A 15,581-nucleotide genomic window follows, 5' to 3' on the forward strand; every position below is an offset into this window, starting at 1 on the left:
AAGGAAAACATCGTGAGAAAACCCACATTCCTGAGAAATGCATTTTCGGAATTATCTTACCTAACCTGTATTGGGCAGGTTTTACCTTCGCGGGTTGGAAGGTCAGACAGGCAGTCGCTTCTGTAAAAAACCAGACCTGTCAAATTTTCAGATTACGTAAGCGGACTCCATGAAAATCGGGATAATGCTAGGGGGATGATGAGATTATTAAAATCCGATAAGAAACCTGATTTTAAAGGTTTAAGTAGGAAATCGTATCAGTAACGTCTTTTGTACTCGCGTAGCCGGTTTGTTATAGAAACGTACCTATTGTAATATTTTTGTGTCAAGACCACTAGAGGCGTTCCGTTTCTTTATCGACATTATTATCGGCTAAATAAATCATGTTTCGTCCAAGATCTCAAAAAGTGTACTTTACTGATATTATTTAAATGAAACATTAGTGTTTGCGTGTTTTTCTAATGCGATTTTTGTGTTTGTTTCGTTGTTGATGTTTTTTGGAAGCGGTTTTTTATTTAAATAATAGGTACTAATATGAAAAGGATTTTACAATTACACAAAACAACAATATACTTGTTATAATTTATTTCATTACAATTTTATACCTAAATTACGGTAAGTAATAGATACTTAAATTACAAATTTCATTTAATATTTACAAAACAATACAATTTATAAAATAATTTATTTATTCTTTTACAATTTTATTTATTTCTCGGTAGTAGATAAATAAATTGGAAAATTAATTTAATATTTACATTACATTACACACTTTAATTTATTTCTTACAATTATATTGAGGAAGAATGTTCAGCCTACGTTCCTCAAAAAACATTTAGATAGCGCTGTACAGATTTTATCGTGATATTTACCTATTTTCTCATTGCTCGGGTATTTAATTATTCAAAAATATAATGTAATAGCAGAGGCATACATAAAAATAATTGTTGCTTGATTATATAATCAAATATGATGTATAATTTTGTTGCTATCTATATTGTTTCTCTTTATTTTGATCAGAATAATAATGGGTGGAAGATGTATTATGTCTGAGCGTATGAAGAAGGGTCATCATTCATACCCAAAAACAAAGATAAAAGTATGTGTCCGGTATTCATGAAATTAAAAGGTTAAATGAAGGGAAATTTGGACATTACCATCGATATAGGGTATTTAAAATGGTGTACTCACATGTCAACTATGTGCGAGGATCTTTTCCAATAAGATTGGCTATATAAGCTACATGCGAGCACATGAACGTCGGAGTTGAAGCAGTCGCCGTAGCCGAAATCGGCTATCGAATCACATCATCATCATCATCATAGGATATTAGTGACATCGTAACGAATACTGCGGGGGATGATTCAGACCATGATTCTGAGTTAATATCAAGTGGAATTTTCCGTCGTACATACAGGTAGCTATACAAGTAGGTATGGGTGTTAAGTGACATCGTAACGAAAACTTTGAGAGATGATTCAAACCACGATTCTGAGTTGATATCAAGTGGAATTTACTGTCTGAAAATTCATGACTTTATTTAGTTTTTTTATTCAGTTCCATACTTTTGCGACAGAAAATTTCACTTGATATCAAATCAGACTCATGGTCTGAATCATCCCACAAAGTTTTCGTTACGATGTCACTAACACCCTGTATTGTTTTATTTATTTATTTGTTTGTTTGTTTTTGAGGAACGCAGCCTGGAAAGTCTATCATTTAATGCAATTACAAAATTAATTTCATATTTACAATTCGATACACAAACAAAATGATACATAGACATTTACGACCGCAAATAACCACTGTAATGTTGGCATCCGTTATAGCCATTTTTGTAGCCGTTAGCTATAAATGTAGTGCTACACACGTCGCGGCCTCGAGATGAGCAGCGGAGGGCAATAGCACTGCCCCGGCCCTTAGACGTGGTCACTCGAGTCAGGGTTGAGAAACTGTCTTGATTTGGATCTGTATTGCAGCAAAACGAACGGCGAAACTCCCGCCGGAACTTACCTGGAAACAAACATGAAAAAAAAATGTAATAAACTGAACCATTTCTCTGTGCACAAATGCGTACGAAACATTGGCATAGGTTTAAGAGTTCATTTTTTTTTCCGTAACTTATTGTATACTAGCCGCAGATGGCATTAACTTTTGGGCCAGATGGCATCAACTACTTGGCCGGACGGCATTTACTACTTGTCTTATCAAAAATCAAAAAAATCAAATCAAATATACTTTATTGCACAGAACTAAAATTACTATTACTACTACTACTACTATTACTATTATTCATTCTACGAATAAATAATATTCATTATATATTATTTATTTATTTTTATTTTTTTATTGTTTTTTTTTCTATTTCTATTATTATTATTTTTTCTATTATTACTATTTTATTATTATTATTTCTTATCTTATTTGTCTTTTCTTTTTTTTTTAAATTTCTATAATTTAAGTTTGTAAATGTGGTCCACTGTGGAAATAAATATTTTCTTTCTTTTTTTTACTTGGCCGGACGGCATTAAGTACTTGGCCTGAATAGGTTTCAGAATGAGTTGTAGCCGTTAACGAGATATAAAAATAATACACCGGCGGTTCTGACGTCAGAATGACCGGTGTATGAGACATATCATTTTGCGAACAGCGACAAATTTTCATAATCTTAGCACGTTTCAGCACAAAATGCGTACAATATTTCTGCATATACAGGGTGTTAGTGACATCGTAACTAATAGTGAGGGAGATGTTTCAGCGTCGCACTATTCATGATTTTTTTAGTTTTTTTGATATATTTTCAATTCTATACTTTTTCAATGAAAAATTCTACTCTAGTTATACCGGAACAAATGCTGAGGGGGATGATTCAGACCATGATTCTGAGTTGATATCAAGTGGAATTTAATGATTTTATAATTTTTTTTTTTCAAATTTAATTTACATACTTTTGCGACGGAAAATTCCACTTGGACATTTATTCAGAATCATGGTCTGAATCGTCCCTCAAAGTTTTCGTTACGATGTCACTAACAGCCTGTATTTTATAAAGATATGTGATACTAAATAGGCGGTCCTGACATTTATGATAGGCAGCATGTTGTACGGACTTGACCATAGTAGTTATATTCGTACAAAGACGGAACTCGTTTACAGAGAATTCTGTAACGGAAGTAGGTCGTAACTCATGGTACCACATTCCCAACATACATAAACATAAACTGCCTATATACGTCCCACTGCTGGGCACAGGCCTCCCCTCAATCAACCGGAGGGGGTATGGACCATACTCCACCACGCTGCTCCACTGCGGGTTGGTGGAGGTGATTTTACGGCTAATAGCCGGGCCAACGGCTTAACGTGCCCTCCGAAGCACGGAATCATCTTACTTTTTCGGACAATCAGGTGATTCAAGCCTGAAAAGTCCTTTACCAAACAAAGGACAGTCTCACAAAGTGATTTCTACAATGTCCCCATCGGGAATCGAACCCGGACCTCCAGAGAGCCTAACGCTCTAACCACTAGACCACGGAGGCTGTTAACCATACCATAGAAAAAGGAATAATACTACGTCTAGAACGGCAACTTTCCGCTCCATACCAGCGTCTGAGATAGTTTTACCCTAGTTTTACCTCACCCCCTATCGGACATAGTTTAGACGTTAATCGTATAGGATCCGACGTCACACACACAGATGCGCGTGTACGATGATGTCAATGTGTAGTGTCTGTGTAAAACGAGGTTATTTGTATGAAGTGTCCGGGTGTGGCGATATCTCCGCGCGTTCTCAAGAAAAATGTTCTTGAAGGGAATTACCAACCTTATCGACCCTGGCGTCAGGGTTATTATTAAGCCGCCAAAGGCCCCTGACATGGCTCATGTAACGACTACTACAATAGTAAGTAGTATTCGGGACCAACGACTTAACATGCCTTCCGAAGCACGGATTATCTAACTTTTTGTACAATCAGGTGATCAGCCTGTAATGTCCTAACCAAACTAGGGATCACAAAGTGATTTTTCTGATATGTCCCCACCGGTATTCGAACCCGGGACGTCCGGATCGTGAGCCCAACGCTCAACCACTGGACCACGGAAGGACAACAAAAAAATCCTATAAGGGTTTTCCTTTTCATGTACGGAACCGTAAAAACGATCACAATATCACTATTATCCTTAATTGAAAGGGAAGTAACGAACCTACTCACAATTATTGGAAACATATTACTTATATCAAAACATAATGAAACATGACCGCCTCCGTGGTCCAGTGGTTGAGCGTTAGGCTCACGATCTGGAGGTCTCGGGTTCGAATCACGGTGGGGGCACATCACAAAAATCACTTTGTGATCCCTCGTTTGGTTAGGACATTACAGGTTGATCACCTGATTATCCAAAAAGAAAGATGATCCGTGTTCGGAAGGCACGTTAAGCCATTGGTCCCGGTTACTACTTACTGATGTAAGTAAGTAGTCATTACATGAGCCATGTCAGGGGCCTTTGGCGGCTCTGTAGTACCTAACCCTGACACCCGGGGTTGATGGGGTTAGTAATCCACCTAACAACCCACACGATAGAAAAATATACCTGAGCACAGGCCTCCCCTCAATCAACCGGGGTGGTAAGAAGCATAATGCACCACGCTGCTCCAGTACAGGTTGGTGCTGTTTGACGGCTAATAGCCGGTTCTTTTTCTATCGTGTGGGTTGTGAGGTGGAGTACCAACCTCATCCACCCTGGTGTGAAGGTTGCTATTGAGCCGCCACAAGCCCCCTGACATGGTTCATGTAACGACTACATACTTACATCAGTAAGTAGTAACCGAGACCAACGGCTTAACGTGCCTTCCGAAGCACGGATCATCTTACTATCAGACAATTAGGTGATCAGCATGTAATGTTCTAACCGAACTAGGGATCACATAGTGATTTTTGTGATATTTCCCCACCGGGATTCGAACCCGGGACCTGCGGATCGTGAGCACAACGCTCAACCACTGGACCACGGAGACAGCTAAAAACGTTGGTTGTGAGAAGCTGCAGTAGTTTTAGGCGGATGAGACGTTCGTTATGTAAAATTGACGATTCAAAGTGTAACTATGTTACCTATTGAATAAAGATATTTTTGAATTTGAATTTGAATTTTGAACGAAATCATCTTACTTTTTCGGACAATCAGGTGATTCAAGCCTGCAATGTCCTGACCACACAAAGGACAGTCTCACAAAGTGATTTTGATAATGTCCCCGTCGGAAATCTAACACGGACCTTCAGATAGTGAGCTTGACTCTAGACAATTACTTTTTCTAGAAAAAAAAAACACTTATTTTTCTTTTCCAGCTATACAGAACAAACGTGACATCCTGCGCGAGGTCGTGTTACAAACAAACATTCAGCACGTTTTCAATATGGTGTATATTGTGACTGTTGTCTTTGATCCTGGAACATTAATTAGCTTCAAGGACCTTTTAAGAAATAGGAGCTTTATTTTAAGACCCTGAGTGAAATAAGTCACGTGATACTGGAGGACCTTTATTGCCTTACTTTTAGCACACCCCGGACACTTCATACAACCAACCACGTTTTACACAGACACTACACATTGACATTATCAACACGAGCAACTCTTGGGTCTGGTGTTATCAGCCTAAAAGCGTAGAATAAGTAATAATACTACATAATAATAGTACGAGGGAGCACAACTATACAAATATTAAGAATTTTGAGGCATTTAAGGATAAATTATCCAGTTATTTGTTAGAAAAATAACTATTTATTTCAATCACTTAAGACTGTGCTAGTTACAAATAAATATTATACATATTTGTATTTAAAATCTGGCCAGCGGGCTGTGTATGTACCGCACTTTTAAAATTGCACTTATTAGTAAGAGCTTCGGAAGGCACGTTAAGCCGTTGGTCCCGGCTGCATTAGTAGTCGTTTATAACCATCAATCCGCACTGGGCCCGCGTGGTGGTTTAAGGCCATATCTCTCTATCCATCCATAGGAAAGGCCCCAGCAATGGGGACGTTAATGGGCTAGTGATGATGAGTAAGAGATTTATAGTATAGATGGAGCCTCTGTGGAGCAGAGCCTCTGAACCAAACTCAGAACGGAAGCCACGTTGATTTCACAAGGTCACGTGATCAACGTTTGACAGTCAATGCAACATGGCGGACTAGACGTGTAGCCGAACGGTTGTGTTTTGACTTGTTTACTTTTTGTGATTATTTAGCTGGATTTTTCATATGTGAGCATTGAGCATCAATATGATATCGTCATTAAAAACGTCTTAAAGCGGATCTTGAAAGATTTCTTTGGACTATACCTACGTAGTAATACAAAATGAAACTCTTTTTCAAATCCGTTTTATTTCTAAAATATATCTTGTGTACCTACTTAAAGTTACCATAATTTTGAAAGTGTGGTGTTTGGTTCTGCGGACCAGTCTCTGTGTGTGGAAGTGCGTGAAGGAAATGCTTATGGTTAAGTTTAAGTATTAGGCGAAGTGTGAACTTATATGTATACAAATGTAAGTACTTTGTTTCTTTTGTAATAAATGACATTTATCTTATTTAGCCTATACGATCCCACTGCTGGGCAAAGGCCTCCCCTTGATTTTTCCACTCCTCTCGACTTTGCGCGATCTCCGGCCAATCCTTGCGATAAGCATTGAGGTCGTCACACCATCTTTTACGCGGTCTGCCTCGACTTCTGAGCCCGCCCTGAGGTATCCAGTGAGTAACGACTCGTGCCCACCGCTCCGGATGCATCCGACAAACGTGTCCGGCCCAGTCCCACTTCAGTTTGGCGGACTTTTTCCCTACATCGTCTTCGTGTTTCGCACACGGTCGATTCGTTTAACGCCTAGGATACTGCGTTCCATTGCTCTTTGGCAGACCTCGAGCTTGGACTTTTGAGATGCTATCAGTGACCATGTTTGGGCACCGTAGGTTAGGATCGGCAGGATACACATGTCGACGAGCTTACGTTTCAATGAAAGGGGGAGATCCCCCTTCATTAGATGCTTTACTAAATGACATTTGATATGTTGGAAATAAGAAATAAATTCTCTTTAACCATTATATCATATCATCATCCAAGCCGCGTCCGGCGACGGTGACTCCTAAATGTCTATCCCAGGTCGATGTTATGATAGGCTCTAATGTGGCTAGCAAAACCGAACTTCGATTCGGCCACATGGCGCACAGAATAACTGGCCAGCAGAATTAAATGTATAGTTATTTATTATTATTTATTTATTAAAAATAAGTACAGTACTTAATATATTTTTTTACAATTGACGGTGCAACGAAAACCAACTTTGGTTTGTCCGTACACCGACATTCACCATCGTCGCTTCCAATTTGCAATATAATTATCGTGCTCGAACAAATAGTACAATAAATAAAGAACATGTAGGTAGGAATTTATACACTTGCAAGCGAAGTACACAAAAACTAGTTCGCTGCATCAGCTTCACCCCGCGCGTCACACGTAACTACTGGACAGCGCGACACACAGGAGTTTTTTGCGGTTTCTCTAATATTTTTCCTGATTTAAGAAATGGTGCTTTAGTTGTAGGAGGGCTTGTGTCGAGTCTTTAACCATACTACGTATAGAATGGCAAATCTACCTACTCCACTTGAGAGACACATACCACTCATGAAGTTGTAGATAAGCGGGTTGACAGCAGAGTTGGCGTAGCACATCACGTGGGAGATGAGGGCTAGGGCAGTGATGAAGTCATTCTGCTCCATGTCCATGGTGTATCTGTTGACAAGAAAGACAATATACACGTCATTCAAATTTCAAAAATATCTTTATTCAGTTAGTAACATAGTTAGTTAGTTTAGGGCAGCAGTAACTGTCAGTACTATTCAGAGGCGGAGGACAGGAGTCCTAGTATGGCTTTGTAATAGACTACTCTGGGCGCCATCCCACTTGCGTCAGACAGAGTACTGCAGGGCGGAAGGCAAGAGGGAAACCACTGCCCTATTTTTCCCTAAAAAAGTAGCATGGAGAATGCTGCACCGACAAGAGCGTGGCTCTTAAATTGATGATGATGAACATAGTTACACTTTGAATCCTTATTTTTTACATAACGAACGTCTCATTCACCTAAAACTACTGCAGCTTCTCACAACCTGTATAGCCGGGGAAAAGAAGCTGCAAGGAAAACCTCGGCACAAGGCCCTAGACGTTCTTTAAAAAAAATAAACATAAAATATTATTATACAATTGAGTAATTTAGCTGCCTAATATCAGTTCTCAGACAGTTAATCCCATGCATTCATATCTTCTAAATGAACACTAACTTTATAATAACCTTTTTTGCAAAGTTTCTGTGTAACTACTAAATTCAAAATCAAATCAAAAATCTGAATAGGTTACATATAAGTGTCAGAGTTGTTACTTCTGTGTTACTGTTAAACTTGCATCGATACATTGTTAAAGTTCTATTTAAATTGTTACCGCTATTTTTAAATTAAAAACTTTACATTTTTAAAATTGCTAATTTTGCATAACAACTACTGTTTAAAATGTTCCTTTAACTGGTGCTCTTTGTTTAAGATTCCTTAAGATTTCTATATAAATAATTCTGTTTTCGTTACTTTCTAAGGAGGGCGTGTATGTTAAGTATTGTAACTGTATTTCTAAACGTAATTGTCACTGTAATATATTACCGTCTCGTATCCCGTCTCTCTCTTCTTCCGATATTTCTCACGCACAATGTTTCACCAATTGTTAATTTGATATTTTGGAAAGCAGGGATGTTAGTGAGCTCCGTAACCGTAACTATCGGATATCCGACATAAAAAATCATCCGTAACCGTAACCGAATCCGAAATAAAAGTTTCGGATAAAATCGGATAGGGGCGGAGCCTAATTGAGACACGTTATGACAAGTTGTTTTGATCGGCTTGCCGCTGCCAGTGCCACAACCCGCGCGCATTATTTGTTTTTTTCTTCTTTTGTCGTCATTACATAATTATAATAACATGTCGTTATAAATAAAACCACTTTATTACCTTACCTATTAGTGTTTTACTTTTGAAATTCTTTAAAAAAAATATCCGTAATTAAAACACATAATAACGGGTTCTTACCGCGTTTAAAATGGGGATATGAGACTAATATCCGTAACCGAAAATATCCGAAATTAACGGATAATCCGAAATAATTTATTATCCGTATCCGTAACCGTATCCGGTATAGTAGTCATTCTTAAATCCGTATCCAATCCGTATCCGAAATTTCATATCCATAACATCCCTGTTGGAAAGTACAGTATATACAAGTAATAGTTGTGTATTATATACAAGTAATCTGCGTTTCAATTAGTAAGACAATTCAATCTCAAGAAATATATACAAAACATAACAGTGAGGGTATGTGAGTTTGTTGTGTGTGTAAGTGAGGATGCGTATGAATGTGTGTGAGGGTGAAAGTGTGGATGTGTGAGTGTGTAGACATAAAAGTTGAGAGAAGTAAAGATCATCACCACCAGCCCATTAACGTCCCCACTGCTGGGGCACGAGCCTTCCCTATAGATGGATAGGGAGATCGGGCCTTGAACCACCACGCGGGCCCAGTGCGGATTGGTGGCTATTAACGACTGCTAATGCAGCCGGGACCAACGGCTTAACGTGCCTTCCGAAGCACGGAGGAGCTCGAGATGAAAAGTTTTTATTTTTCTGTGGTCACCCATCCTATGACCGGCCTTTGCGAAAGTTGCTTCACTTCAACAATCGCAGACCGAGCGCGTTTACCGCTGCGCCACCGAGCTCCTCGGTTTCGAGGTAAAGATTATAGGGTAGTTTACCACTAATCACTTCATACAAACAACCTCGTTTTACACAGACACTACACATTGACATTATCAACACGCGCAACTGTGTGTGTGACGTCTGAGGACCGCCAATTACAATAAGTATCTAATTTAAACGTCATTACTTACTTAGGTAGGTTTAGGTAAACTGTACTACTTACGAAAGAAGCTTTTATGATCAGAAGTAAATGTTTCTTTATTTATTTACCAAACAAATTACAAAACAAAGAAGTTTGAACAATGAAGGTTCACAATATACGTAAATAAATGGCTTTACACTTGGACTTAGAAATTAACTGAACTAATTAATTGCATTCACATTATTTTTACATTAAGCACTTAGCCTAGGTTTATGTTTATTGCAAATTATTAGCATGATTTGATGAACATAACCATGAATATTTTTTACAGGAACCACCCAGACGCGCCAGCGCGGGAGAACCCGGCTATACAGGTTGTGAGAAGCTGCAGTAGTTTTAGGCGGATGAGACGTTCGTTATGTAAAATTGACGATTCAAAGTGTAACTATGTTACCTATTGAATAAAGATATTTTTGAATTTGAACTTGAATTAGGCAATTCTCACACTGCCCCACATGATGCAGCGTAGCGAGTGGATGCGTGTTCTTCCGTTGCTTGTAAGTATCTCCGTTTGTATAGTAAAACACGCACAGTCTAACACAGAGAATGCATCCGCATGAACGCTTATGTATGCATTTTTTTACAAGCGCTGCATCATGCGGGGCAGTGTGAGAATCGCCTTACTGTTTGATTTAATATTCGAAACACACGAAAGAACATCGACGTCCAATTTCAAAATTCGAACATAAAAAAAACTAAACTGTTAAAAAATAAAAACAAAGGTCCGCGCACCGCCTTCACGATTCAAATCTAAACTATGTTCGAGGCGAGGTGAGGTAAACCTTGCTCAAACGCTGGTGGGGAGCGGAGAGTTGCCGTTCTATACGTAGTATTTTTCCTTATTCTATGGTATCGAGTTGAAATTGATATAATTACTTATGTCTGAACATTTGGGGACATTGTCGAAATCACTTTGTGAGACTGTCCTTTGTTTGGTAAGGACTTTTCAGGCTTGAATCACCTGATTGTCCGAAAAAGTAAGATGATTCCGTGCTTCGGAGGGCACGTTAAGCCGTTGGTCCCGGCTATTAGCCGTAAAAACACCTCCACCAACCCGCAGTGGAGCAGCGTGGTGGAGTATGCTCCATACCCCCTCCGGTTGATTGAGGGGAGGCCTGTGCCCAGCAGTGGGAGGTATATAGGCAGTTTATGTTATGTTACTTATGTCTGAACTACATAACAACAAAATAAAACAAGAAAAAAAAGTGAAAAAAAACATTCTGTCACGGAGGGTAAGCATGGTTAACCTCTTTTGTTAGACACATGGTATTTTTGCATACCTATATTTTCAAAGGAACTGGCCTACTTTTAAAAATAGCCATTGGGTTAAAATGTATCTCGTGTCGTCCTTTATTTATTCACTTAATCATTTACAAATTAATTCGATTTCATTTCGGATTGGAACCAATTTTATGGAAATTCCGTCAATCTGGTGTTGTGATATATGGAATGATACAATCCGGATTTCATAACAACAGTACATTAACTCGGCCTATCATATTAAAATGAATTCAACAAAACATAAGTTTACAATTTTATCCCAATTCTTCTTCTTCTATCGTGTAGGTTGTGAGGTGGAGTACCAACCTCATCAACCCTGGTGTCAGGGTTACTATTGAGCCGCCAAAGGCCCCTGACATGGCTCATGTAATGACTACTTACATCAGTATGTAGTATGTAGTATCCCAATTGAAGTAGCAAGAGGTACATCCATCGCAAGTTTTTTTTTATTTGACGTTACTTATTGTAGATTTGCCGCAGATGACATTAAATACTTGGCCGGACAAATGGGGAGCGCTGAAGGCTCTCACCCGGTACAACGTTTAAGACAAAAGGCCTGAGGGTGCCCAGTTGGGCGCGAGAGCCTGAAAGGAAGAATATTTGAAAGGATTAATCGAACCTAGTGGGTCGATAGCGATAAGCGCTGAGGGAAATCGTCGACCACGCCGCGGGGTCGGTATCGGGGTTCTGAAGTGTTTGGTGTCGCAAGCTGATTGGCCGCCTCTATGGCTAGAGTAATCGGGTCGTCGGGATCGTATATTACGTCCTTCGAACGCCGATACTTTTCAGTACCGTCCCTAAGCGGGCTGTATTCGGAAGCCGCAACTACCTGGGGATTTGGGTGGTGCGGAGCAGAATCGAAAAATCGTTTTGAAGCTAATTTGAGCATACAATCCATCGCAGGATGAACTAAGTACCCACACCTCACCGAGTGTTCTGTTAGACCAACGTGATAGATGGTGAACTGTATCACCGTCTCTAATGATAAAGCCAACTGTGTTAGTGATGAAAACGATGGTGTAAGAAAACCAGGTATGCTCAAAAGTGACAGCTAACATTTCAAAGTTAGCCCAGCTGACGTCATCCTGTGAAGTCTACCTACCAATGTTAATGTTACATTTTGTTGCGATGATTGTTGGCATTCTATTGCTTATTACTTAATATTATTTATATTCTTAGCTGCTATTAATGAGAACGTACTGTACTCTCATATTACCATCTACATTCATATAAATTGTCGCTGTGTGATATAGGTTGGCTGTGTGGGTATTATTAATACTCCATTCCTGATTGATAATGCCAACATAGTTAACTTTTCAAAATAGTTCTCAATGTATGTGTCATAAATTTCCGTATGGCTTTATGGCCGGCGAAATATTTGTACTAAATTCATTCTTGTAAGTATTGTTAGACTGTGTCTGTAATACTGTAATCTATTAATGTGTAATAAAGACTTTTGAAATCAATCAATCAATCAGGTATGCTCAAAAGTGACAGCTAACATTTCAAAGTTAGCCCAGCTGACGTCATCCCACCCTGCGTTGCCATTTTGTAAAAAATAAATTACCCACGCCCAATGTTTTTATATTTACTTTGCAAGGAAATTTTGTACTTTAAGTAAAAGATTTAAATACGTACAGTTTTAATACATACATACATACATAAACTCACGCCCGTAATCCCTAATGGGATGGGCAGAGCCACAAGTAATCAAAGACAACTTGCAGCCACTGTTGATACGAAGTCCACAGTTTTAATGATTTTTATATATGTGACTAGTAATAGTAATTAAATACATTAGTCAGTAATTCACTCAATTTTCAACAATAAAATTTACGTCCTTGGAATGTTGGAGATACCAATTCAATGGTAACACAGTGGTAACTCTCACGTCATCAAAAAAAACCTGATAATCCTGTAACCTAACCACCTGTGTGTGTGTGTGTGTGTGTGTGTGTGTGTGTGTAACCTGTGATTATTTGAAAATAAACAATTTTTTTTTAATTTTTTTTTTATCAATGGGCTAGCAATGGCGGCTTGTTATAGGATTGAGCATACCTGGTCTTCTTATACCATGATGAAAACAATAATTAAAACCAGGCCAATAACCCGACAGAATTAAGTTGATAGCACGTGTCAAACGGGTTGCATTTGTCAGTGAGATGTCTTTTTTCCACTCATTTATTTTAAAATTAACAGCTATCAATCATCCGTCCCTTTCGTTTTCGGCGGAAATGAAAGTGACAAGTAACTTAAAATTAAGTGGTGTCTGCAAGAATCAGGGTCATTTTAAAGTTATTACACTGTTGAGTAACTATTAGTAACTGTCGGTGTCGAGTTTTGGTATAGGAAGACGTCTCGTTAACCCAAGTCAATTGTCAGAAGCGTCGAGTAAATTTATAATTTTCTCGTCATAAGTCACTACAATATAGGGTGTTAGTGACGGAGTAACGAAAACTTTAAGGGGTGGTTCAGACCATGATTCTGAGTGGATATCAAGTGGAATTTCCTGTTGGAAAATTTGTAAAAAATGTTAGTGTTTCACAGACGTTAGTGACGGCGGAAGTGTTCTCCCACCCCTTTTATCGCACCATCGGGAAGTCTCCGGCTGGAAGCAATCTAGCGTGGCCCACATGGAAGTCTTTAAATAGGCTCCGGACACAGGTTGGCCGCTGCAAGGATAATATCTGCAGGTGGGGATATCTGGTTGATGGTTGCGATGATTGCGAGTGTGGAGTATCACCACAAACTATGGCTCACCTTTTGTGCTGTCCTAAGTGCCCTAACACCTGCACTATTAAATACCTTTACGAAGCCACTGACAATGCCGTAAGCGTGGCCAATTATAGGTCAGCAAAAATTTAGTATCGATCGCCATCGACTCGCAAAGAAGAAGAAGAAGACGTTAGTGTTGTTTTAAAGAAGGTTAAGTACGATTTCTGGTACTCTGAACCAGCTGTAAGTTGTGCCATCTTCGTGAGACACCATGACAGAATTTATAAGTTTTTGAGTAGATCTGCCGGGTCTGCGTGATAACCACGCCGCGCGCGGCGCGAATTATATCGAGGCCTTCGACCATTAGTCGTTTGACGTCCATCTACGTAGATAGCATTCGTATCGTTTATTGGTCGAAGCGCTCAATATAAGTCGCGCCGCGCGCGGCGAGTTTGTCATGCAGACCCGGCTGGAATTTTAAAAGTTCTCAAACAATTGTAAATTTATCCCCTAGTTCGTAAAAGATAAGCTCCTGATGCACTCAAAGCCTAAAAGTTCTGGTATGTTCGTCGTATATGAAATGCGTTTCTATCTTTCTATCTTGTAAATAAAAAGTAAGCAAGATTCTGTAGGTAGCCGCCTTGTACTCCCAAGAAAACTAACAGCTCTAGTTCGAATCAATAAAACTCGAAGAAACCTGTTACAACTGGCTAGAACTAGTTATATCCGCTTTGTGTTAGTTGGATTAATCTTGATAAATCTGGATTGTCAAACTTCGTACGTTCGCTTTGTCCTTGTGTTTGGGGCTTTTATTCGATCAGTCTTTTAATATTTTATTGTACTTACCTACTTCCATCAAGGAATAAACAATTATAGTACACACCAATACGAGCTGAGAGCGACCTTGGTTTATATCAACAATTTATATCAAAAATATCAACTTTCGAAGACGCATCGAAAGAGATATATCTGAAATATGTTGCTGGAGGGGTATTCACTCATTGTCCTTTCAAGATCTTTTTTTTGACGTAACTTATTGTAGATTTGCCGCAGATGGCATTAACTAACTTGACAAATGGGGAGCGCTGAAGGCTCTCATACAATGTTTAAGACAACAGGCCTGAAGGTGCCCAATTGGGCGCGATCCTCGGCTCAAGGCGTCGTCTGAAAGCATATTATGTTAGCCCTAATGGTAGCAATATAATGTACCCACTTTAGGACTCTGTCGCACTAACATATTTGAAATTTATTGAAACTTACAGTTCAATTTGTCAAAAAAGTTAATGTGACATGGTACCAAAGTGTATACATATTAATGCTCGTAACCGTACATGTTTCCTCAGAATGTTTTATCAATATATATGTTATTTATAGCGCCAGATTAATATTAAACTCTCGAATGCTGATTTGAGTTTGAGCCTAATTCCGTCTAATTTTGTTAAGTGGTATATTACATACTGAATAAAGATATTATTGAATTTCGATTATAATAGTCAACATCAATTTCATACAGCGAAATCACACAGCGCGATCAGTGACGTGTCGTTCGCGGGTAGGTTCTCAAAGTTGAAATATTCCCGTTGTAAAAACTCTTGAATAGCAACGACATTGGT

The 15,581-nt window shown here is 38.9% G+C and overlaps 1 protein-coding gene across 1 annotated transcript in view; it reads right to left on the bottom strand.

Annotated features, from left to right (window-relative positions):
• Nucleotides 1–1,540: 1,540 nt before the first annotated feature.
• The window catches only part of LOC126376584 (orexin/Hypocretin receptor type 1-like), a 158,524-nt gene continuing 144,483 nt past the window's right edge, over nucleotides 1,541–15,581 (bottom strand). Inside the window, exons 7-8 of the mRNA XM_050024070.1 lie at nucleotides 7,661–7,773; nucleotides 1,541–2,013 (exon numbers count right to left, since the gene is read on the bottom strand). Of these exons, the coding sequence (XP_049880027.1) occupies nucleotides 1,787–2,013; nucleotides 7,661–7,773 (340 nt within the window). The 3' untranslated portion in view covers nucleotides 1,541–1,786. The remainder of the gene's footprint in view (nucleotides 2,014–7,660; nucleotides 7,774–15,581) is intronic.

This window comes from Pectinophora gossypiella, chromosome 21, assembly GCF_024362695.1.
Source record: "Pectinophora gossypiella chromosome 21, ilPecGoss1.1, whole genome shotgun sequence".
NCBI classification, from domain to species: domain Eukaryota; kingdom Metazoa; phylum Arthropoda; class Insecta; order Lepidoptera; family Gelechiidae; genus Pectinophora; species Pectinophora gossypiella.